This window comes from Telmatherina bonti (genome assembly GCF_933228915.1).
Source record: "Telmatherina bonti genome assembly, chromosome: 24".
NCBI classification, from domain to species: Eukaryota; Metazoa; Chordata; class Actinopteri; order Atheriniformes; family Telmatherinidae; genus Telmatherina; species Telmatherina bonti.
Window position 1 is genome coordinate 28824404 of NC_136633.1, and position 25693 is coordinate 28850096.

General features: G+C 44.8%; 1 protein-coding gene across 2 annotated transcripts in view; it reads right to left on the reverse strand.

Annotated features, from left to right (window-relative positions):
* LOC306773994 (von Willebrand factor D and EGF domain-containing protein) overlaps positions 1-25693 on the reverse strand; it is a 54320-nt gene that overhangs the window by 15183 nt on the left and 13444 nt on the right. For both annotated transcript variants that reach the window (XM_079263959.1, XM_079263958.1), the window contains exons 9-19: positions 24776-24849; positions 23513-23786; positions 23212-23414; positions 20051-20940; positions 19843-19979; positions 19613-19774; positions 19421-19525; positions 17646-17760; positions 15436-15719; positions 14367-14586; positions 14153-14290 (exon numbers count right to left, since the gene is read on the reverse strand). In XM_079263959.1, the coding sequence (XP_079120085.1) occupies positions 14153-14290; positions 14367-14586; positions 15436-15719; positions 17646-17760; positions 19421-19525; positions 19613-19774; positions 19843-19979; positions 20051-20940; positions 23212-23414; positions 23513-23786; positions 24776-24849 (2602 nt within the window). The remainder of the gene's footprint in view (positions 1-14152; positions 14291-14366; positions 14587-15435; positions 15720-17645; positions 17761-19420; positions 19526-19612; positions 19775-19842; positions 19980-20050; positions 20941-23211; positions 23415-23512; positions 23787-24775; positions 24850-25693) is intronic.

The following is a 25693-nucleotide window of genomic DNA, read 5'->3' on the forward strand; positions in this document are numbered from 1 at the left end:
TTCTTCCAGGTGAAGGAGGACTCGCCGTCTGGGACCCGTCTGCGTCGTCCTCATCGGCTCCTGCTGCTGTCGGCTTCAGGTCCAAGCTGATCCTCGGAGTCCTGCTCCAAGAGATGGACCCGATTTCTGGGCCGGCCTGCCTCTGCACGGAGCTACCAGCCGAGGGTTTCCAGAGAGAGTCTGTGTTTACGACGGAGGGCTGCAGGAGAACATCTGGAATCCTGTAAACGGTTGTGCGTGGGGCAGATGTGGGGGTGATGGCAGCTGGCCTGAGGACTGATGAACATACACACATCTTACGTTGGATTGTTCTGTTGGAGCCTCCAACTCAATCTGTTGGTTTCCTTATATAGGCTGTTATGAATTGGCTTTCATTATGTTTTCTTCTCTGTCTGTAAACAGTCTTGAGATGGCATTGCCGTGATTTGACGCTATATAAATGAAGTTGAATTGAATTGAATTCTGTTGATCTTTTTACTGAGAATCTGAATGAGGCACGTGGAATATACATATATATACACTATTCACAAAAAGTTAGGGATATTCAGCTTTTGGGTGAAATTTCACAACAAGCCTAAAATGCATTCAAACCTGTACAGGTGAACTTAATGTGATCTTCTCTAAGCTTTTAAATGCACATGTCCAACTGTTAAATGTTTCAATAAATTTTACACAAGTTGCTGTTCTCTAACAAGGAGCTTAACGGCAAAAATCACGGCAGGTGTGTGATCCTTGAATTGACCAATAAATGTCCTGGTTCAATTAGAGCTGGTGTTTAAACAGTTGTCCTCATCATGCTGTTCACATTTTGACATCATGAGACCAAGACGACACCTAACAATGGAACAACAGTCCCTTGCCATTGCCATGCTTCAAACAGGACGTTCTCAGACAGAAGTGGCCACTGAGCTTGGAGTGTCACAGAGTGTCATCAGCAGGTTGCAACAGAGATATGGAGAGACTGGAAGAGTCACAGAAAGGCCTAGAAGTGGACGTCCTTTGGCCACATCCCGTGCTGATGACCGCTACATTGTGAACACTGCCCTGAGAAACCGGATGATGAATGCCACTCAACTCCAGGCACGTTTAAGAGAGGTGAGAGGCACCCAAGTGTCACGTCAGACCATTCCAAACCGTTTCCATCAGCGTGGTCTGCGTGCTAGACGACCTGCATGGGTACCTGACCACACCACCAGGCACAGGCATCATCGTCTTGCATGGGCCAGGGAGCATTTACGCTGGACGAGGAACCAGTGGGCCTCAGTGCTGTTCTCTGATGAAAGTCGATTCACACTGAGCAGAAATGATGGCCGGCAGCGATGTTGGAGACGTCAGGGAGAGCGCTATGCATCAGCCACTGTTGTCACCAGGCCAGCTTTTGGTGGTGGCGGTGTTACAGTGTGGGCAGGGGTGTCCACTTGGTACAGAACTGCCCTACACTTTGTGAATGGTACCGTGACAAGCCCATACTACCTGAATAACATCATTAATCCAGTGATTGTGCCCCTACATGAACAGCACAGGCCTAATTTCATCTTCATGGACGACAATGCTCCTGCTCATCGAGGCCGCATCATCAGGGAACGGCTGTTGGAGACTGGTGTACCTCAAATGGAACGGCCTGCACTCTCTCCAGACCTGAATCCCATTGAAAACCTGTGGGATCAGCTGAGCCGTCGTGTAGAGGCTCGAGACCCTGCACCCCAGAACCTCAATGACCTGAGGGCTGCCCTTCAAGAAGAGTGGGATGCCATGCCTCAGCAGGCAATAAGTTGCCTTGTGAACAGCATGAGACGTCGTTGTCAAGCTGTAATTGATGCTCAAGGGCACATGACGAGATCTTGAGACGTTCAAATTTTTTGTTGTGGTGTAACTACCATTGTTGTTACCTTTTGTGTTGAATGAATTTTTTGAGATGAGGAAATCAGTAGTGCATCCTTCTACTTAAATGTCTTACTTTTATGATATTATGTCACTGTAGCATGAACTTATTGCATTTTCCATAAATTTCACCTGAAAGCCAAATATCCCTAACTTTTTGTGAGTAGTGTGTGTATATATATATATTATATATTGTAGCGATCTTGGCCTCCCAGGATTAAAAACATTCAACTGGATTAAACAATAGTTGTTATTTCTTTCTCTGCAGTAAGACTGATCCACACAGGACGAGTAGAGAGTGACCATTTGACCCAAGAGGAGGGGTGACACCCCGAGATTTACACCTTTACTCCCTACAGAATGCAGCTGTGTCAACACGAAGGATTAAAGCACATCTAACAATTTATGGTCGCAGGTCGGGGGAAATGCCGAGAGTCGCATCTGACCAAACCCTGGTTCTTGTCAGAAATGACACTTCTAAGCCAAAAAGACGAGACTCCAGGGCACCAGAACAACCCCTCCCCTGACGGAGAAGGAGACAGAAGGAATCCAAACTTCTTTCCCCAATTGAAGGAACTGATCTAACTTAGTCTAAAAGACTGTGGTTAATTGTTTTGGTTGAATCTCTTATTTTCAATTATTTTATCTTGATATGTAATGTAATTCTTTGAACTGATCACACACACACATTAATCATGAACACTGCAGTAAATAATTGTTGATTACGTTTTCCAAGCTTCAGACTTCTCTTAAGCTACTAATATGAATGAATAAAATGTGAGTTTTCTTTTTTTAGGATCACCCAATGAGGACGAGTCACAACAATTAATCCACCTTTAATAAAAATTACATGTAGCCAATCTTTTCATGTGTGAAAGTAATACTATAAAATGCTTTCCTTCGCCAGCAAACGAGGAGTCTGCATAACTCTGAAAGAATGTGATTTGATGTGTATTGCGGCAGACAAATCAAGGAGTTGAAAGTATCCTGTTCACATTAATGAGATGCAGAGGGAAGGAACTAGAGCTGACCTGATTGGATAAGGTTGGTCAGCCTCTGACAGAAGCAACTCATGATTGGCTGGAAGTTCGAAAGGCGGGTCTGTTTAAATTAGACTGGCAGACCAACTTCCTCAGCTTTTTCTCCTCCTGAGTTTTCTTTACTTTTTCGTCTCCTCTTAAAGTTTCTGCTTTTCTTTTGTCCTCTGTTTAATTCCTTAGCCTTTCGTCTTCTTTTTCTTTTTGTTATTTCATTATAAGTTTTTACCTCTCCGTTCTTCCGAACGGGAGAAAGTACAACAAGTGTTTATTTGTAACCAGTATTTTTCCCGAGATCAGTAATTAACTAGAACCGTAGCTCCAACTTTTTCCATTACGTCTTCACACGTAAAATCTGGAACTATCTATTTTTGGGACAATCTGGATCATCATCACACCGCTCTGGAACTCCGCTGAACGGATCCAGAAGGCCAGAGTAGCTGCGTAGACCTACATCTTCTGACGCTCCAGGGATCCAATTCCCCCGGAAACGCGCCGAATAGGGGACCAACCACCCGCTTCGACCCACACTCCGGATTCAGCGTTCAAAGTAGGATCTGATAGCGCTCTGACATTTGTGATGTCCCAAACCAGTACATCAAATTCTAATTAAATAATTAAATTCGAATTCTTATCCAAATTTAGAATTATTGAACACGTTCTTGTCAAAGATTTAAGTAAGATAATCATCCCGATTTATTTGCTTAATTCCAACCAGTTTCTTCCTGCCTCCATCTCATTTAATTAATCTCAGCGTTCTTTATTAATGTTATAAATGAAATTCCATGTTGACAAATTCATCATACCATCTCACCAATAACATCTCTCCATCATTGCTCATTTTCACTGCTGTATGTTTACCATCATTGTAAATAAATATGTATAATCAATTCATCCGTTATTGTCATAATTTCTGAATGCACGATTTCTGGTTCATTCGTTCTTAGGATTTACTCCTTGGAAGTGAGACTGTTTATTGAATTGAGTTTATTTCAGGTGTCTCATCCGCCTGAATTTTAAGTTAATTAAAGGTGATGAGTGGTGCTCCGAGGTAATTAATAAATTCATAATTTGTAGAGGCTATTCCGCTACATATAATGGTGCCCCGTGTGAGGCAAGAATTCGTTAATGATCAGAAAGTGCATTCAAAAATTACGGAATTTTATTTTATTTTTCTTCTTTGTGAAGCGCGCTGTGCTTAACTGCATGATACTGTTCCATCTGCCGTGTAAGCCGCTGGGGAAACGGAGAACGCGTGTTCTGTGAATGATCTCTCTCTGGGAATTTTTATACACTTGGTAAATGTTGTGCTTTAATTGTTGGTGAACTGGTGTCTTTACGAATAAGCACCGGATGTGATTTGTAACTGTTAGTCTGCCAAGCTGCAGACACTTGCATGCAAACGCGCCAAGACGCGTATCCAGGCCTGAGCAGAGTGAATTGGGTGCGGAATCCATCCAGGGTCATTCTGCTGGGTTCAGAACCGGCTGTCCTGCGTGTTCCAGGCGGTTGCTTTCTGTAACTCCACTCCTATCCTATCGGGGGAAGTAGCTAATCCCCACTGCGATAGAACCGGTCTCCGTAAGCAAGGAGCCGGTAGGAGATTTGTTAATTCCCGTTGCAGCGTAATCCTGCAAACGGATGTGATTGTAGCATAAAGTGCTGATATTTCCCCACAGAAGGGGGGGAGAAAACTCCAGATGGAGTTTATTTCGCTGTTTGATTAAAGCGCAAACAGGACAGGAAATTCCTGTTACCTGCCGGTAAAACCCGCAGGCGCACTGTGTTGTCCCGTACCGCAGGAGATATCTGTGAAAGCGGCAGACCGTACGGTCCGAGCCGAGCTGAAACGCCATTTGACCTGTGCTGTTGTTTTGTGAATTGTGGGACAAGAAGTCCGTGAAATCTGTTGTTTGTGGGAGCGAAGTGAAGCTACTTCGGCTGCCAGTGACAGACTGACAACTTCTGTAACTTGGGGACACCTGTGGGGCGGTCCTAAGTGTGTCATCGGTGACCTACCGTCACCTCTTCTCTTTGGGAAAACCCCAATTGGTTTCGTGGTACATTGCCGCCATAGTGTGGCGACTCGTGGTAACTGCCGAACCCTTTGTACATTGCGTAAAGACCGCGCCATCGCGTGGTGTGCTTGTGTGTTGCAACTTGTGGTCAATCTGGAGAAACAGTGACGCGACTGGCGACCTGTTGGCAGTGAGACTTAAAACTTGACTGAACCCCGCCGTGGGAACCTTGTAAATACCGTGAACCCGGAAGTGAATTGTATGTACCGTGGGAAAGCTGTTGTGGCTTGTGTTTTTAGCAATAGCTGCTAAGCTGTTGTAACTTGTGTTTTTAGCAATAGCGGCTACGCTGCTGTAGCTTGTGTTTTTAGCAATAGCTGCTAAGCTGTTGTAACTTGTGTTTTAGCAATAGCGGCTACGCTGCTGTAGCTTGCGTTTTTAGCAAGAGCTGCTAAGCTCTGTGTTCAATGTTTATCCTCAACTATAATAGCAAAGGTTGAATGATTGTACAGATAAGCATTTAAACAGATTAATCCATTTAACTCCTGTGCTTAACTTATGTTTAATTTTGATACTAAGTCTATTTTTAATCATACATAATCTTTAAGAAACACACAAGTGCCTTTAACCCCTTGTTGGAAATCTATTATTATGAGTTTACTATTAGTAAGCCCACATTAAGAACATGTAAATTTGCTTCTCAAATAATTGCAGCAATAAGTTTGTCTGATAACTATTTAACCTTGTGGCTTGTGTATCAAGTACATTTTGTGATTTTATTTCTTTTGCTTAGATAACTGAGATCAGCATAGTTGTACCTTATTACTGTGACATACCTCTCAGTTTGTAAACCACTGCGAATATTGTAACACTAATAGGTTAAACTTAGATATCAGTAGATCTACCAACATGAGTTTGACAGGTAGCTTAGCAGGTCAAAGCGAATCTCTAGAGGTAGAGAAAAGGGCCTTGTTGATGCTAACCGAGGAAGTTGTGCCAGGATACATGACAACAATCTTGGACACAGAACCCACCAACCTCCAAACAATCCTGAATGGATTAATTGGTAAGGTGGAGGAAAAAGTACCTAATGGCAAGGCACTCACTGAAACTCTTGCAAATTTTTCAGTTGTGCTCTTCAGCCAATTAAAACATGCTCAAAACCTGATCAATCAGGCTTCAGTGAAACTCACTGCTCAGAAGCAGGAAATTTCACAATTGAAGGAGGAAAAATCCACTCTTCAGCAGAAGCTAGACTTTACTGATATGTCAGGACAGCAGAACAAAGTCCAGATCCAGCAGATAACTACTGAACTTGCTACTTTGGAAGGTGACAACCAGGACTTAGAAACCCAACTCAGAGCTCATGATGAAGGAAAATACACCATTCTGGAGTCCACCCAGAAAATTAAAGAGCTAAGTGCAGACTTAACTGCTTATGAAGAACATCTAGGGTCAAAAGAAACTAGGATTCGTGTTCTGGAAGAACAGCTAAGTGAAGCCAGGGTGATGTGCAGAAGTGCTCAGAATCAATCCCAGGCGCTAAACCGCGAACTAAACCGCGTCAAAGCAGAAATAGACTCCCAACGAATAGCGAGACTGGAGGAGTTTGAAGGGTGGAAAGACCAACCCTCTGGTCCAGGCCCTGACAGAGTAAGCCCAAGTAATCCACTCAGAAGTGAAGGCAGAATCTCTGGTGCAATCAGAGGAAATGCCTTACCAAGACATTTACCCATGGATGATCCTTTGGGTCCCTCAGACGCTGAACTAGCTAAGATAGCCAAAAACATTAATAAGTTTGATCCAAAGCCTCAAACTGCTAATGAGACACACTCCTTCTTACGAGAAATTGAATTCCATCTGAGAAAATTTCCTCATGCTTCCATTAATGACAGAATATATCTGATCAGACTGTCAGCCAGCAGAGAAGTCAGTCAGTTCCTGGACAGGCAGCCAGATTCTGTTATGACTAATTATGAGATGCTGTGTAAAGCCATGGAACAGGAGTACTCTAGTGATTTGCCAATAGCTGGACTTGCTGCAGCCATGTTAATAAAGCAGGGTAGGACAGAAGCTCCGCAGGAGTATTACCACCGGCTAAGAAAAGCGTATTTTGGGTGTCAAAATTACCCAGGTATGGAATCTGATTTGTCTTTCCGTACAATCTTCGTACAGAACCTACACCCAGGAACCAGTAGACACCTAGGTGTACTGGGAAATCCAGCCACGTCCACAACCCGTCAATTACGGGAATGGGCGGCCATGGCCTTCCAGAAGCAGAGTCAAATGAGAGGACCTGAACAAACAGCAGTACTCTGCCTAGACACTCGACACACCACACGTGAACTTGAGGGAACACAGAGCTACACTCCTTGGCATGATAACAGGAGAAGAGGAAAAGGGAAGAGATCTCCTCGGTACAGTCAGAGACAAACAGGGTCTCAGCCTAGATGCACTAACCGAAATCCACCCCAAAGGGAAGCTCAGAAACCCTCAGGCAGGAATAAATTCTTCCCACAGCAATCTGGGCAGAATCGATCCAGAAGTCACAGAGGTGGCCACAGAAACCCACGCATGCAAGGATTTCTTAACTCAGACAGCTTTCCACCACTTCCAGATGACTTCCCAGGTAAAGACCAGAAGAAATATGGTCAAGATTTCCAGAGACCTGCACACAGAGTCTCTAAAAGGGAGCAAGTAGTTAATGCAGAAGACATTGAGAACTTAAAGACACTTATACGAAAACTTACAATGACATCTGAGGAAAAAGTTCAAAATGTGTCAGCAGTCGGCGGTGTGAAAAATGAGATCAAGAATCCACCTGAGTTGATTCTTTCTCCTGAAAAGCCAAAGGTGAAAATAACCCACAACAGAGTAAACCCTGGAAATGACAGTCACACAGTTTCTGTCCAAGCTCCAGGTGTGAATGCTGCAAAGGGGGGGGTCGATGATTCCCCCACAGCTGTCATGGTAATGCAGAGTGACCAGATGCAGAATGAAGCTGCAAAGAGGCCAGGTCCACAGTTTCTCTGTAGTCTTACTGAAAGGGGACTGAGTAAGAAACCATATCTCCCAGTAATACTGGAGTCCGTTTTGGAAAGCGATGCTTTGATGGACACAGCGGCTGATGTTAGCCTCATGTCAAGCTCACTTTTCAAGGAACTGAAGTTAGCAGCCAAGCAAACCAGCAGACGGCTAAAACTTCAACCCTGCGAGTTGGAAATCAGACCATATGCTAAAAGAACAACCACTCTGTCCTCACGAGTGCTAATCCAAATGACAATTGGGCCCATGACTGTAACCCATCCTGTGTATGTATCCGCCGTGAATACATTTCCATTGTTGATTGGTAATGACCTGTTGAAGAGGTTTGAACCATTGATTGACCTTAAAGGCATGAACTTATTTGCTCAGGTCACACAACCTCTGCCCTTCTTGGACCCTCATCTAAAAGAGTTCAGTTGTTTTGCTGTCACCATGACAACCCAGCAGGGCATGACATCACCAGATACCGGTCAGCTGGCTGAGCAGAAGCCACAGATCCCAGCTGAGCATTCTCCAGAAAGGTTTGGAAAACTTGAGCTCAGTGACTCCCCACGTGGTGGGGACGAACTGAACTTGGTGTCTGACCGATCCTCACGGCCATTCACTACTGATCACAGATCAGTCAAGCAGACTCAGAAACACTGGACCGGATCACATGCAGACAAGCAGTCATCTGTGACCTGTCAGAGCAAACCGAACCAAAGCCAGACGCAATCTACAACTAAGTGGTTTCACAGAAACCAGAATAAATCACATAAAACTTTCTCCATGGGACTAGTCGGAGCCAATCAGATCTCTGAAAAATTTTAATCAGGAAGATAGAAGAAGGAGAGATTAAATCAGCTCTCCAGAACTTGTGGAGACTGAGATACGGCTAAATTGTGGAAATTGGTCTTGGAAGTGTGTTGAACTAGTGGAAGAATTCTCCTCTGCTTTGGAAATTTTGTGTTTGTTTAGGATACAAGATGAGGGGGGTTATGTTATTGTAATCTCTGTGAAGGCACACAGGGTCCACTGATCAGTCATAAAACACTAACACCCTTGTCTGTCTCCTACTAAAATGTTCCCTAACCAACGTTCGCTGGAAGTGATTGTGTGTTGAATTCCCTACGAGAGATCCTCTTATGAATATTACGTCACCGTAACTTCGCATGGGGGGGAAACCTCGTTTCTATAACTAACCCATAACAGCAAACCGTAAACGTGAAATGCAGAGCGTACTTTCATGTCGGAATTTTTAAATTTAAAATTTTTTTTTCTTTTTTTTTTTTTTGTTTGTGCGTTTTCCAACTGATGGTGAACCCCACAGAATGGTTGGAACCTAGAAGAGGTGTAATCAGTTAGACTTCCCTATGTATCACACATGAAAATCCTATAGTGATACAATTTTAATTGTTTCCTTATTGCATGTTCTTTCCCATATCCTTAGTATTCTTAGTGAATAAAGTGAATACTCTAATAATGAACATTTAGTGATGCATGATTTAGAAAGTAATGAAGCTTTATCCATATAACCAGAGTAAAGTTAGTTGTTAAACATTAAAACTTTGATGTACTGGAAGACATCCGAATGGTCTGAAATCAGATCCTGCCATCTACCCCGAGATGGATGACTCCTGGAAGTTTTTTTTTTTCTTCTGCAGCCGAAATTCTTCTTGGTCTAAAAGAAATTCGTCCGCAAAGGGGGGATATGTAGCGATCTTGGCCTCCCAGGATTAAAAACATTCAACTGGATTAAACAATAGTTGTTATTTCTTTCTCTGCAGTAAGACTGATCCACACAGGACGAGTAGAGAGTGACCATTTGACCCAAGAGGAGGGGTGACACCCCGAGATTTACACCTTTACTCCCTACAGAATGCAGCTGTGTCAACACGAAGGATTAAAGCACATCTAACAATTTATGGTCGCAGGTCGGGGGAAATGCCGAGAGTCGCATCTGACCAAACCCTGGTTCTTGTCAGAAATGACACTTCTAAGCCAAAAAGACGAGACTCCAGGGCACCAGAACAACCCCTCCCCTGACGGAGAAGGAGACAGAAGGAATCCAAACTTCTTTCCCCAATTGAAGGAACTGATCTAACTTAGTCTAAAAGACTGTGGTTAATTGTTTTGGTTGAATCTCTTATTTTCAATTATTTTATCTTGATATGTAATGTAATTCTTTGAACTGATCACACACACACATTAATCATGAACACTGCAGTAAATAATTGTTGATTACGTTTTCCAAGCTTCAGACTTCTCTTAAGCTACTAATATGAATGAATAAAATGTGAGTTTTCTTTTTTTAGGATCACCCAATGAGGACGAGTCACAACAATTAATCCACCTTTAATAAAAATTACATGTAGCCAATCTTTTCATGTGTGAAAGTAATACTATAAAATGCTTTCCTTCGCCAGCAAACGAGGAGTCTGCATAACTCTGAAAGAATGTGATTTGATGTGTATTGCGGCAGACAAATCAAGGAGTTGAAAGTATCCTGTTCACATTAATGAGATGCAGAGGGAAGGAACTAGAGCTGACCTGATTGGATAAGGTTGGTCAGCCTCTGACAGAAGCAACTCATGATTGGCTGGAAGTTCGAAAGGCGGGTCTGTTTAAATTAGACTGGCAGACCAACTTCCTCAGCTTTTTCTCCTCCTGAGTTTTCTTTACTTTTTCGTCTCCTCTTAAAGTTTCTGCTTTTCTTTTGTCCTCTGTTTAATTCCTTAGCCTTTCGTCTTCTTTTTCTTTTTGTTATTTCATTATAAGTTTTTACCTCTCCGTTCTTCCGAACGGGAGAAAGTACAACAAGTGTTTATTTGTAACCAGTATTTTTCCCGAGATCAGTAATTAACTAGAACCGTAGCTCCAACTTTTTCCATTACGTCTTCACACGTAAAATCTGGAACTATCTATTTTTGGGACAATCTGGATCATCATCACACCGCTCTGGAACTCCGCTGAACGGATCCAGAAGGCCAGAGTAGCTGCGTAGACCTACATCTTCTGACGCTCCAGGGATCCAATTCCCCCGGAAACGCGCCGAATAGGGAACCAACCACCCGCTTCGACCCACACTCCGGATTCAGCGTTCAAAGTAGGATCTGATAGCGCTCTGACATTTGTGATGTCCCAAACCAGTACATCAAATTCTAATTAAATAATTAAATTCGAATTCTTATCCAAATTTAGAATTATTGAACACGTTCTTGTCAAAGATTTAAGTAAGATAATCATCCCGATTTATTTGCTTAATTCCAACCAGTTTCTTCCTGCCTCCATCTCATTTAATTAATCTCAGCGTTCTTTATTAATGTTATAAATGAAATTCCATGTTGACAAATTCATCATACCATCTCACCAATAACATCTCTCCATCATTGCTCATTTTCACTGCTGTATGTTTACCATCATTGTAAATAAATATGTATAATCAATTCATCCGTTATTGTCATAATTTCTGAATGCACGATTTCTGGTTCATTCGTTCTTAGGATTTACTCCTTGGAAGTGAGACTGTTTATTGAATTGAGTTTATTTCAGGTGTCTCATCCGCCTGAATTTTAAGTTAATTAAAGGTGATGAGTGGTGCTCCGAGGTAATTAATAAATTCATAATTTGTAGAGGCTATTCCGCTACAATATATATATATATATATACACATAACATCCCAGACATACAGGGATTTCCTTCTCTTCCCACTGCAGTGAGCGAAGTCGGAGCAACATAAGCGACTTGTGATGGAGAAATGCAGCTCCAGATGCGTCCCTGACTGGAACTGATGCCATGTGTTTGTTACTGCAGCTTTTCCATCAGGAGCAGAAACAACATGGAACACACACTCGGGTGTTTTCCAGGCATGTAAACACAGAGTGATTAAAGCATCTGCTTTCCATCTATTCCTGCAGAGAGCTCTACAGATCTAGCGTTTTCTGCTGCCGAGCACACAGAAACAACTGAACGAATGATTAGAAATCAATCAACAACGCGGCGTCCGGCAGACCAGCATGGGATAAAAATCTGGAATTTAGAGGAACAAGTTTTGGTTTCTGATCAGCGTCTGGTGGTGTCTGATGGACTGGTGGCCTTAATGGGATCCAGGTTCGGCAGTTTCTGGGATTCCACGTGTTCATGGTGGGAAAACATCTCCTCACTTTGTAATGCGAGTAGGAGAAGCAACAGGGTCAAGCTGAGGTCTGAAGGAATAAAGAAGCTCTGCGAAAACGGCTGAAAACCTCAACCAGATGCTTTAACACGAGCACACAAACAGTATTGGGCACGGGGCGGGGACTCATGGTTGGAGCTGTAGAGTACCAGGAAGTGTTTCGTACCTCCCGGGATGCTCAGCTGTCGTCTCAGCTTTGGTTTTTAATTTTTTTTTTTTTTTTTTTTTTACTTATTCATGCTTTGGCATGCTTTGATTACATGATTTAGACAGATTCTAGTGGGTGACTAAATCAAACAAGACACGGATGTGGTAAACTGCAGCTCCTTTAGTGTCCTGGAAAACACTTTTAACTGCAACTTATTGAAATAGAAAAGAAAGAAAAGAATAAATAGAATAGAAAGTAGAAAAAGAAATAAAAATATCTCTGGTTAAAACTTTAAAGTGTCTTTATGATGCACACTTCCGTCTCATTTATTTTAATCTGCAAGTCCAAAAATATTCAATCATTTCCACAAACCCCTTCATTCATGTTGTATTGATCCTCTCAGATCAGCCACTGCCAGAAACACGCCAACAGAGAAAGCTCCGCCCTTTGGCCTGCAGGCTGCGACTGATTGGTCAGCTGCTAGCAGTATGTAGCAGTAGTAGCAGTTAGGTGGGCGTGGCTTTCTTCTGAACGTGCACAACCCCAAGAAGATGACCTATCACTTACTCCCTCCCTGGAACGTCACTAGCATATCAAAGTAGAAAAAACTCTCTAAAACCAATCGTTGCCATCGCCATGGAAACCAAACGTAGCGCCTGCTGGAAAACTCAAACATGTGTTTAGGTGATAAAAAAACAGCGCTGTTAATTTGTCTGATGAGGATTCATCTCTATAACACTGTAGAAAGGTCAGAAAACTAGACATAGCATCATAGAGCCGCTTTAAAGTTAAAGACTTAACTTCTTGCATGTTTTCATTTCCAGACATTAACGTCTGACGGCGACCCAGATATCAGATCAGTCTGACGACTCTTCCGCCTGGTCATCATGTCCTGCTAGGAACTGGATGCTGTGTGAGGTCCGAGCCGCTTGTGTGTTTGAAAGGGGGTGGGGCAACGCAAGTGTCTTTAAAAGAGGGCGGAGCAACGCAAGTGTGTTGGAAAGGGGGCGGAGCCTGTTCCAACGCAGTCAACAATCTGTGTTTTTTCCTGCGATCACCAAAAGTCTCCAATCATGGCAGAAAATGTTGCTAAAACGGTCCGAAAACCGGCTAAATGGAACAACAAAGATGCTACGTTATTAGCTCCACCTTGTCCATCAGTGTAATCGGCGTACCAGGAACTTGTGCAGTGAGAAACGTTCCACATTGTTTGGCATTAACAGTTTGATCAAATGTGTTAATTTTAAACACGCTACTTTTTCTGTAATTAATTATTAATAATCAACACTATAAGTTGAACTCCGGATTTTAACGCAACAAATCCAAAACATAGTTTTGCTTCAGAAAATGAAGAAATGTCATATTTTTATGACGGTTTGGAGATCAGCTTAATCTGAACCTGAAAAAAAACAAAATAACGTGTTTTTTCCTGTAGAACATGTATTCATATGTACTTCACATGTATTCACATGTTCTTCATGAGGCACATGAAAATGTTCACCTGTAGGAATATGCCTTCAAATTCCGACATGTGAATCACATGTGAAGGAAATGTAAACAACCCACGGAGAACAGGCGTGGACATGAGAAATCGGGAAGCACAAATATTTCACATGTTCATCATGTGAAGCCCATATTCTACATGTGGAACATAAAAATATTCCTAAATCCCACTTACACATGTGAAACACGTGTCATTTCACATGCCAGTCACAGAAAATGAAGTGAAGCCCAGACATGTAGAACATGAAGATGTTCCTAAACCACATTGTTCAGATGTGAACAACACGTGACTCACGTGCGTAGCAGCCGTGATGTTTCTCTGGGTCACATTTAACAGACAGGACAACAAAGTGCAGGGAGGTCTTACCAGTACAGGAGGAGCCATTTCCCATCATGCCTCTGGGACACGGGCCGCACCCATAGGAGCCGAAGCTGTTGAAGCACGGGACTCCGGGAAAACACGGCTTCCTCTCACACTCGTTGACGTCTTCCCCGCAGGTTGGACCTGCCAACAGAGGCGTGCAGATGAGCCGTAGGGTTTCAGGTCTGGACCGAGTCTGACGGGTCGGAGACTTCCTTACCGCGCAAACCTGCAGGACAGTCGCATCGGTACCCGCCAGCCGCGTCGACACACCTGCCGACCACGCAGGGCGCCGACGAACACCCGTCTACGCCTTCCTCGCACAGCTCCCCCTGCGTACCGAGCGGACACATGCACAGGTACCTCCCACTGCCGGCGGGGAAGTTGACGTCTGGAAGGCAGGTTCCTCCATGATGGCAGCCGCAGGGCGCCACGTCCACCTTCAGGACGCAGAATCACACACTTCCTGTTTACACCGTTTTTATTTCAGGTGTTGGAACGGAGTTCAGTCCAGATTCATCATTCAGCTGTTCTCCAGACCAACACCGGACCATGGACAATGCTAAAGTACAACCAGGTACAAGTACACATGTTGATACTAATGTCATAAAATAGTGTGTTTAGTTATTATTGATCTGTTCTGTAATATTATAAATCCAATCATTTCAGTTTCATTGATCTCTTTATCATCTTATCTACACAGATTCACTTCTTATAACATCACTGTAATATTCCAGTCAATATCTTCTGTCTAAACTCCTCCTGCAGACCACTTTGCACCCTCTGTAGACCATCTCTAGACCCCTGTGGACCATCTCTAGACCCCTGTGGACCATCTCTAGACCCCTGTGGACCATCTCTAGACACCTGTGGACCATCTCTAGACACCTGTAGACCATCTCTAGACCCCTGTGGACCATCTCTAGACACCTGTAGACCTTCTCTAGACCCCTGTGGACCATCTCTAGACACCTGTGGACCATCTCTAGACCCCTGTGGACCATCTCTAGACCCCTGTGGACCATCTCTAGACACCTGTGGACCATCTCTAGACACCTGTAGACCTTCTCTAGACCCCTGTGGACCATCTCTAGACCCCTGTGGACCATCTCTAGACCCCTGTGGACCATCTCTAGACCCCTGTGGACCATCTCTAGACACCTGTGGACCATCTCTAGACACCTGTAGACCTTCTCTAGACCCCTGTGGACCATCTCTAGACACCTGTGGACCCCTGTAGATCTCTATAGATCTCTGTGGACCCCCTGTGGACCCCTGTGCAGCCTCACCTCGATGCTGAAGGTTCTCTGGGCGTTACACTCATCAGACACGGTGAAGCGGAAGGAGCGTGTCGTCCCTTGCCCATCACCTTCCTCTTCCTCACCGAGGAGTGATGGCACCTTCCAGATGAGGAGGCCGGCGGGAGAAAGCGCAGCCCCCTTTGGACCCTCCTCCAGCTGGAAAAGAAGCGCTGAGCCTTCGGGGTCGGATGCTGCGAACTGGAAGATGAAATTCTCCCCAGCAAAGGTCCGCAGGTGGCTCTGAGGTGGGTGGAAGGACGGCGGCTCATTGTCTGGAAACAGACGGAAAACCTGAGCAGCAGCAACATATCCTGCTCTCCTCCCTCCTGCCCCGACACAAACATCACATCATGCGACGCTCTGCAGGAACCGTCTGCCTCCTGTCTGACAAAATACACAGCAATCATCTTCACAACTACAAGGGCTGAATTTATCATCTTTATGATTTGAAGCCGAGACACGTGTCAGAATCAACATGTGTAACTCTGTCAGAGTCACTTCAACAGACTGGATAATTAACTAAATTTCCCCGACAGAATGAATCTCAGCAACTCATTGGCTGATTTAGTTGATGGACACCTCAATCAACCAATCACAGTCCAGACTAAAGCCAACATGGAAAATCTAGTTCTGTTCCGGACAGAACCAAACCCAGAGTGAATACTATAAACCTCATTCATCTCCATGGAAACCAGCAGGACCTTCATCTCCATTGAAACTAGTTAGACCTTAATCTCCTTGGAAACCAGCAGGACCTTTGTCTTCATGGAACCCAGCAGGACCTTCATCTCCATGGAAACTAGTTAGACCTTAATCTCCATGGAAACCAGCAGGATCTTCATCTCCATGGAAACCAACAGGACCTTCATCTCCATGGAAACCAGTGGGACCTTCGTCTCCATGGAAACCAACAAGAGCTTCATCTCCATGGAAATCAGTAGGACCTTCATCTCCATGGAAACCAGCAGGACCTTAATCTCCATGGAAACAAATTGGTCCTTGATCTCCATGGAAACCAGCAGGACCTTAATCTCCATGGAAACCAGCAGCACCTATATCTCCATGGAAACCAATGGGACCGTAATCTCCATGGAAACCAGCAGGACCTCAATCTCCATGGAAACCAGCAGGACCTCAATCTCCATGGAAACCAATGGGAACTTCATCTCCATGGAATCCAGCAGCACCTATATCTCCATGGAATCCAGCAGCACCTATATCTCCATGGAATCCAGCAGCACCTATATCTCCATGGAAACCAGCAGGACCTTCATCTTCATGGAAACCAGCAGGACCTTTATCTCTATGGAAACCAATGGGACCGTAATCTCCATGGAAACCAGCAGGACCTTAATCTCCATGGAAACCAATGGGACCTTTATCTCCATTGAAAGCAGCAGGACCTTCGTTTCCATGGAAACCAATGGGACCTTTATCTTCATGGAAACCAGCAGGACCTTAATCTCCATGGGAGCCAATGGGACCTTTATCTCCATGGAAACCAGCAGGACCTTAATCTCCATGGAAGCCAATGGGACCTTTATCTCCATGGAAACCAGCAGTACCTTCATTTCCATGGGAACCAGCAGGACCTTCATCTCCATGGAAAAATAGTTAGACCTTAATCTCAATGGAAACCAGCAGGACCTTTGTCTTCATGAAACCCAGCAGGACCTTAATCTCCATGGAAGCCAATGGGACCTTTATCTCCATGGAAACCAGCAGGACCTTAATCTCCATGGAAGCCAATGGGACCTTTATCTCCATGGAAACCAGCAGGACCTTAATCTCCATGGAAGCCAATGGGACCTTTATCTCCATGGAAACCAGCAGTACCTTAATCTCCATGGAAACCAATGGGACCTTTATCTCCATGGAAACCAGCAGTACCTTCATTTCCATGGGAACCAGCAGGACCTTCATCTCTATGGAAAAATAGTTAGACCTTAATCTCGATGGAAACCACCAAGACTTTAATCTCCATGGGAACCAGCAGGACCTTCATGATTTGAGTCAAACATAGGCAGCGACATAGGAGACATTAGCAGACTTTCAGTCCCACACTGAGACAGTCGTCTCCTAGAGTTTTTCCCATTATGTTGCTAAGCTACATGCTAGCACTGCTTCCTGCTAGCATGTTCTGGACTGCAGGACATTCTGCTGGACCCTGTACAGAGAAGAAGAGACGTTTCTCATACCTTGGTTCACAGACCAGGAGAACTTGGATTTGTCAGGGTCACAGAGAAGGCAGGGACTGCTGGGGTTGGTGTCTCCCGCAGCAAAACACATCCCATCAATGTTGCAGGTCCTCTCCTGTCCAACAGAAGTAATAGACATTAAGAAAAGTTTTGATTGTGCAGATCAGCTCTAAAACCCAGATGAGCTGCTTTAGCGAGCATCCCAGCACCAGACTCAGCCACAGCTGGTGGTTTATAGCAGCAAAGCCCAGAAACCAGCTTTCTTCAGGCTAAACTGAACAACTTATATCATATATACACACATTCTGGACTATTTAAGTCCAGAACTTCCTTTTCTTTTAAAATAACACATTAGTTCTTTAGAAAGCTACACTGTTGTATAAGGTAGATTATATGTGCATCCTTCTCGTCCCGTCTATCATCCGTTTTATATTGACGTGTAATCCGGCATCGTCTCTGTCCCGTCTCTTCTCAGAGATTCTGCACCTGAAAGCATCATCTCTTGTTTAGCATCATGTGATGGCTGCTTGTCCACATGCTCCGTTAAGACTATTTCTCAAAATAAAAGAAGCTGTTCCAGGAACAACTGCCAGCTGTCTTTATGGTAGGACAGGAACTCATCATATCTCTGTTTTAGACATTCAAACAGCTACAAGTTGTTCCACAACATTTCCACCCACCGCCCACTCAGCCACATCTGTCTCCCCGATCAGCTTCCTGTCCTCAAACCAACAAACTTTCCACCTTCCAAGTGTCCTAGCAGGAGATCTGTTCAGGTCATACAAGTTATAACAAGATTTCACCATTTCTGGATCATGGAGCTTCCCAGATGTGGAAGCTGCCCACGCCATCAGCACTAATGCAACCCCATCCCATCAGAGATGCAGGCTGATAACAAGCTGGATGCTCCCTCTCCTCTTTAGTCTGCAGGATACGCCGTCCATGCTGTCCAAAAACTATTCCACATCTTCATCCAGGTTTCCACTCAGAACATTTTAAATGAGCTTTGGTCCAGAGAAGACGCCGTGTTTCTGGATCCTCTTCACATATGATGGAGCTTTAATGCAGAAAATCCCCAGCATTCAGGCTTGTCCTAAAATACAGAGATTCCTTCTTATTCTCTAAATCTTTGGATAAAATTAGATGGTGGGATCTTCAAAGACCCTTATTAAGCCCTACGTCATTCCAGCTGACATTGGTCTTCCTGGTTTTGATGGTTTCCGTGACAATTGAGGTGCCCTGAATGTGGGCAGGGTAGTCGTAGCAAGGCGGCTCGTATTGTGAAGTCACTTGTTTGCGACACATGCAGCACAACAATTGGAGATGACGCTTTACCTGCTGCTTGGTCTGTGGCGTGCAATCAAAAAAATTTCCACGATCAGAGCCGTAGAAGCCTGCAGGTGGAGAAGCAGTCATGCTGCTGCCGGTGACACAACTCAAATTATCAGGAGTCGCGCTCATGACCCATCCTGAGATGGGAGATTCTGGCTGGCAGTGACCTGTAAACTGTACACGTCACATTTCAGCCCGACTCCACACTGACAGAACCCCGACGGTGCTAAAAGCGTGTCTACACGGACCAGGAAGCTCCTACACACCTACCAACCAGGGGGAGGGGTATCGGGCTGGGCCTCGGAGGCTCAATGAAAAGGACCAAATTTTACCTTTTTTCTGAAGCTGTTGGCAGATTCACAGGTTTCTGACACATGACCATATGAAGGCAGAAGCCTTCAATTATCTGCAGATATGTCTTTGGAGGAACAGCTGGAAGTTACCTTTAACTTACAGAGTCCTGAGCGTGACGCCTGACAGACCTGGCAGACTCCATCATAGATGGTCAGCACCTTGGCCTGGCTGTACTGGGAGCCATCGTTGGTCACCTGCTTCAGGAAGGAGGCGGTGAGCTTGTACACAGACACAGGAGTTTAAACAACTTACATTGTGGGTAATTATGAGAAGAAGCTTGCCTTAATCTCCCACCGCGCGTACGGCTTATCGTCCATCATGAAATCTTCTGTAGTGATGGCAGTGTTGCTTAGCGACGGCACGGCACAGTCCAGAGCTTTGGAGCTGAGGAAGGTGGCTTTGGTCCGCTGTTGTTCTGCTGGAACCCAGCCTTTGTTCATGAACTGTTGAGGAAAAACACATGACGTTTTGGTCTTGAAGACCCTCAGCCTGACATGCGACCCTCTCCCACCTTAAGTCTGGTGGCGTGGCAGCTCAGGTCTGCAGAGTCGATGAAGCCGAGGCCGAAGACCCGAACATTGCGGCAGTCAAAAGCTCGGATGTCGCAAAGTCCACTGTTCTCCAGGTCAGTTATCTCCACCGGCTGGCCTGTTGGAGGAGGGTTGGTGGCTTAATGAGCTGAAGTTTGAACATTTGCAGCGAATCAAGCAGAAACTTACCAATTGCGAGGCTGCAGTCGTGGAAGCTGTAGCTGGGGAAACACTGGCAGCCCCACTCCATACACTCTCCATTTCCATTGCAGAAGTTTGGGCAGCGCAGCGCCATTACCACCTTTTCTGAAGCCCCCGCTGACGTAGACTCCTCTGAAGCTCGATGGGTCCGGTTCTCCAGCAGCCGCCTCTCACACTCGTTCTCCAAGTATGGTAGAAGCGCCTCCTCCCAGCCCAGGTCATCTTTGAGCTGTAGGTCCAGCATGCAGAGATCCACGGCCTCGTCCAGACGGCGTCCCAGCAGTCCCCGGCACACTGTGCCAACGGTGGAGTTAACCAGAGCCATGTGACACACCTCCAGGGCTTTAGCGGAGCTCAGGCCGCTCGGCGTCGGCCACCCAGGTTCCACCTCTTTTCGAGGTTCTTGCTGGTGATCTTCAGGGAAAAAGTAGGCAAATCTCTCAAAATCTGTTTGGCTGAGGCTCTGCGTGGTGAAAACAGGCTGGAACTGAAACGACGTCTGTCTCTTGTTCCGGTTAACAGAAAGAAGAAAGTCCTCCCTGAACTCACCAGCCAGTTCCAAACCACCCTCAATGTTCTGGTTGTTCTGGCCTTGAATCCAGAGCTGCCTCGTCTCCAGAGGATGACTGCTGAAGGCAGACATTTCTAGGATGCTTCCCACTCTGTCTGGACTCCTGATGTGTTCCACTGTTGTGTCCATGGAGGGGAAGACAGACGTGTAATCCACATTATTATACGTGATGCAGTCGGAGTCAGCCATCCCTGTGTCTGGATGTTGGGAAGGAATATAATCTCTGTGGCACTGACAGAAAGGCCGCCTGAGCCTCTGAGTTGTCCCTGGAGGTGTTTTATCAAATAAACTCTCACCAGGAGAAATCCTAACACAGAGACATAAAGGGGAAATCACCAGAAGATGTTAGAGATGCAACCATTTCAGCATATCTGGATATTTCCTTCTTTTTACAACCATCCATCCATCCATTTTCTGCCACTTATCCGGGGTCGGGTCGCGGGGGCAGCAGCCCAAGCAGGGAAGCCCAGACTTCCCTCTCCCCAGCCACATTTGCCAACTCTGCGGGGGGGATCCCGAGGCGTTCCCAGGCCAGCCGAGAGATATAATCCCTCCAGCGTGTCCTGGGTCTTCCCCGGGGTCTCCTCCCAGAGGGACGTGCCTGGAACACCTCACCAGGGAGGTCCAGGAGGCATCCTGACCAGATGCCCGAGCCACCTCAACTGGTTCCTCTCGATGTGGAGGAGCAGCGGCTCTACTCTGATCTCCTCCTGGATGATCGAGCTCCTCACCCTATCTCTAAGGGAGAGCCCGGCCACCCTGCGGAGGAAACTCATTTCAGCCGCCTGTATACGAGATCTCCTTTCGGTCACGACCCACAGCTCATGACCATAGGTGAGGGTAGGAACGTAGATCGACTGGTAAATCGAGAGCTCCTTCTTCACCATGACAGACTGCTGTCTCACGCTCCATCCTTCCCTCACTCGTGAACAAGACCCCGAGATATTTAAACTCCTCCACTTGAGGCAGGACCTGACTCCCGACCCGGAGAGGGCAATCCACCCTATTCCGGCTGAGGACCATGGTCCCAGATTTGGAGGTGCTGATTCTCATCCCAGCCACTTCACACTCGGCTGCAAATCACTCAAGCAAAAGTTGGAGATCAGGACCAGATGAAACCAACAGGACCACATCATGCCCAAAAAGCAGAGACCCAATCCAGATGCCACCAAGCCGGATCCCCTCAAACCACACATTTATTGTTGTATTTAGGTAAAATGTGCAAAATCAAAATAAAACTTGTTGAAATTGTTAGATCTGTAATGTTATTATATATGTATTGGTGAGGTAACTTCAGAAAGGATGGGTCATTTATTACAACCTAATGAAATCTTACACAGTTATAACAGTGTAGTAATAACCATAATCACAATTACTAATAACCATAGTCACAATATTGCTCACATAAACAGATTTGGTATCGGCAAATATCGATATCGGCAGATATTCACATTTCAAGTATCGGATCGGATCGAAATTCCCAAAAACTGGATCGGTGCCTCCCTATTCACTCATTCATTCATTTTCTGAACCGCTTAATCCAATTCAGGGTCACGGGGAAGCTGGAGCCTATCCCAGCTGACTTTGGGCGACAGGCAAGGTGCATGCTGGACAGCTCGCCAGTCCATTGCCTCCCTATTTATGTTAATGTAAAAGTTCAGAATAAAGCAGGAATAAATTTCATTTATATGCTTCCTAAATCAGTCTTTCACAAAGACCTATGTGTTCTCTCCTATGAAATTTATATTGAGGAAAGATGTTATATTCTGAAGTTTATGTTGTAATGAGATCAAACTATGAGAAAAATTGCCAATAAATATGTTTTTAAATAAATGGAAACCTTGTGGTTCTCATTAGAAATTAGGTTAAATATTATTCAAGCTAAAAATGTGGGAAAAACATTACTCTATAGAGCTAAGAGTCAGTCTCACAACCAGGCCATCTGTCAGGCTAGCAGACAAGATAACTGTCAGGTAAACAGCCTGGGTAATAGCCAGGATAACAGCCAAGCTAACAGTCAGGCAAACAGCCAGGCTATCTGTCAGGCTAGCAGTCAGGATAACACCCAGGCTAGCAGTTAGGCTAAAAGCCAGGTTAACATCCAGGCTAGCAGCCAGGTAAACAGCCAGGCTAGCAGTTAGGCTAACAGTCAGGCTAATAGCCAAGCTAGTAGTTAGGCTAAAAGTCAGACTAATAATCAGGCTAACAGCCAAGCGAACAGTCAGGCATTACATTAACAGTCAGACTAACATCCAAGCTAACAGCCAGACAGTCAGACTAATAGCCAAGCCAACAGTCAGGCTAACAATCATGCGCTAAGCCTAACAACTTAACTGTCAGTGTAACACTACAAGGTCTGTTATAATGATTTTTTTTTTCTGAATGTATCCAAAATTGTGAACTAGCCACATAAACTTCAACAACTTAATAATAATAATACATTAAAATCAATGTTAGAATTTCTTTTATATATACATGACGCTAACAACCTACCTCCAAACATTCCAGTTTGCACTTATAACTGATATTTTAGTGATTTTATAGTTGCTTGCATAGTGGTGTGCAGTCACAAACTGACCTCCAGTCCTCAATGAAGCTGTGCAGATCATCAGGACCATAAAAACCTCCATCAGAGCCTTGGAAGTCATTATTGCCGTTGCGGTCGAAGGTCCCACAGAGGCCCCGTGTGTTGCTGTAGTCGACGCTGGGAGCTCGGACAGACAAACTCATCCCCCAGTCACCTACATCTGCCCTAACAAAGGCCCCAGAGGGAAAGAGCATCTACAAGAGAAGAGTCCTGTCAGCTTAACATCATCTAGTGGAGGTAAAGATGTGCAATAAATCTGATCAGATTCATACGGATGGAGATGGATACCTACGGTAACCTTCTTCCCCTGGTGGGACTCCAGCACCCGGACTCGGCTCCCCTCGTCTCCAACATTTTTCACGGTAAGCTGAGGGCGGGTTTCCTGTGGTTGCCCGTTGCACATGTCAAATATGGCAACATCATTCCCCTCCTGCACGGCAACACCACAATTACAGGCCGTAGAGTAGTATCGACTGCCACAATCCCACTGCCGAGAATGGACCTCAAACCCCCTAGCAAGGCTTCGGTACAGGACAAAAGTGCCAGTCTGGTGGTTCTCGTACCGCCTGCACGCAACAGAAACATAAGAAGCAAATTTGTTCTTGTTCAAATGTCAAACAGAGGGCTGCTTCGCAAATTACTAAAAAGGGATCATTCTAAGTCTTTCTGGTTATCTCTTTAATTTCTCCTTGATTCAGTAATATATCAGCTACCATGGAAATTTGTTTTTACAGCTAGCTGCTAACAGTCAGGCTAACAGACATGCTAATATCCAAGATAACTATAAGACCTAACAGTCAGACCAACAGTCGGACAAACAGTTAGGCAATCAGCCATGCTAAAAGTTAGTCATATAGTCAGGCAAACAGCCAGGATAGCAGTCAGCTAACACTCAAGTTAACAGTCAGGCTAACAGTCAGCCTAACAATCACACAAACATTAATTCAAACAATCAGACTAACAGTCAAGCTAATAACCATGCTAAAAGTCAGAATAACAACCATGCTAAAAGTCATTTCTACAGTCAGGCAAAAACTCATACCAACACCCGGGTTAACTGTCATGCTAACGCTTGGGATACCAATCAAGTTAACAGCTAGCTAACAGTCACGTTCACAGCTAGCTAACAGTCAAGCTAACAGTTAGCTAACAGTCAGGCTAAAAGCCAGCCTAACAGTCAGTGCTACAGTCAAGCAAGCACACACTAACAAATAAGCTAATAGTTACAGCCAAGCTATCAAACGGACTAACCACCAGGCTAACCATTAATGTCAACAACATGGATGCACTCCCATGATTCTTTGCGGGAGCATTCACTTACCATGCTGCAATATGATAACATGTCATTCTTTGTCAGCCTCCATGACTGGTAATTCACATCTGGCCTGAGTAACAGCTTTTCCTCAATCTGCTCTAGTGTTGGTGAAACCAGTAAAGCCAAGAAGTTCCAGTGGGACCATGCTATCTTCTCTGATCCTGGAAAACTGAATCCTACTGCTGTGAAATAGTTCCATGATCAAATCTACAGCTGGTAATTCATAACGTGGTTAATTACCTGCCATCAAGTGTAATGATGTGGGGGTCGGTCAAAGAGTAGCAGATGGAAGTAGGAACATCCTGGACCACAACCTTGAGAAAGAGAACAGAAGAACCTGATCTGAACACAAACAGGTCCAATAATATCAGCTCTTACATCAATGAGGTGAATGGTCACCTCAGTACTGCCAGGACAATATCTACCGGTTCTCCTCAAGGTTCAGTCATCTCTCCACTTCTCTTCACACTATACACAAATGACTGTAGGAGCTCAACCCCAGGAATAACATATATCAAGTACTCAGATGACACCGTGATCATTGACACCACAAATACCGATAAACTTCTGCAATCAGAACTGGACTCATTCTCACTGTCGTGTAAGGACAACTGTCTGGATCTAAATGTATCCAAGACCAAAGAAATGGTCATTTATTTCCACCATGGCCAGTGTTCCACCTCCTCACTCACAGTAAACTATGAAATAATTGAAAAGGTTCATTCATACAAATATCTTGGCTCCATAATTGACCATAAACTCACATTCCAACTCAACACTGAACAGATCTTTTCAAAATGTCAACAGCGCCTCTTCTTTCTCCGTAAGCTCCGCAAACTTCAGGTTCACCAGTCCATTCTCACTGCCTTCTATAAATGTTTCATTGAATCCATTCTCACATTCAACATCACTGCCTGGTTTGGTTTACTCACTCTCACTCAACACAACATGCTCAATAAGATTGTTAAAATCAGTAGTAAAATCATAGGTCAGGAGCAGCAGTCACTCAGTACCATCTATAACACCAGAGTCTTGAGAAAAGGCACCCAGATCTCCACTGACCCCTCGCACACCCTGCACTCTCACTACACCCTGTTACCTTCAGGGCGCAGGTACAGCTCTCTCCCTCTGACAACAAAGAGGGCCACTTCCACCTTC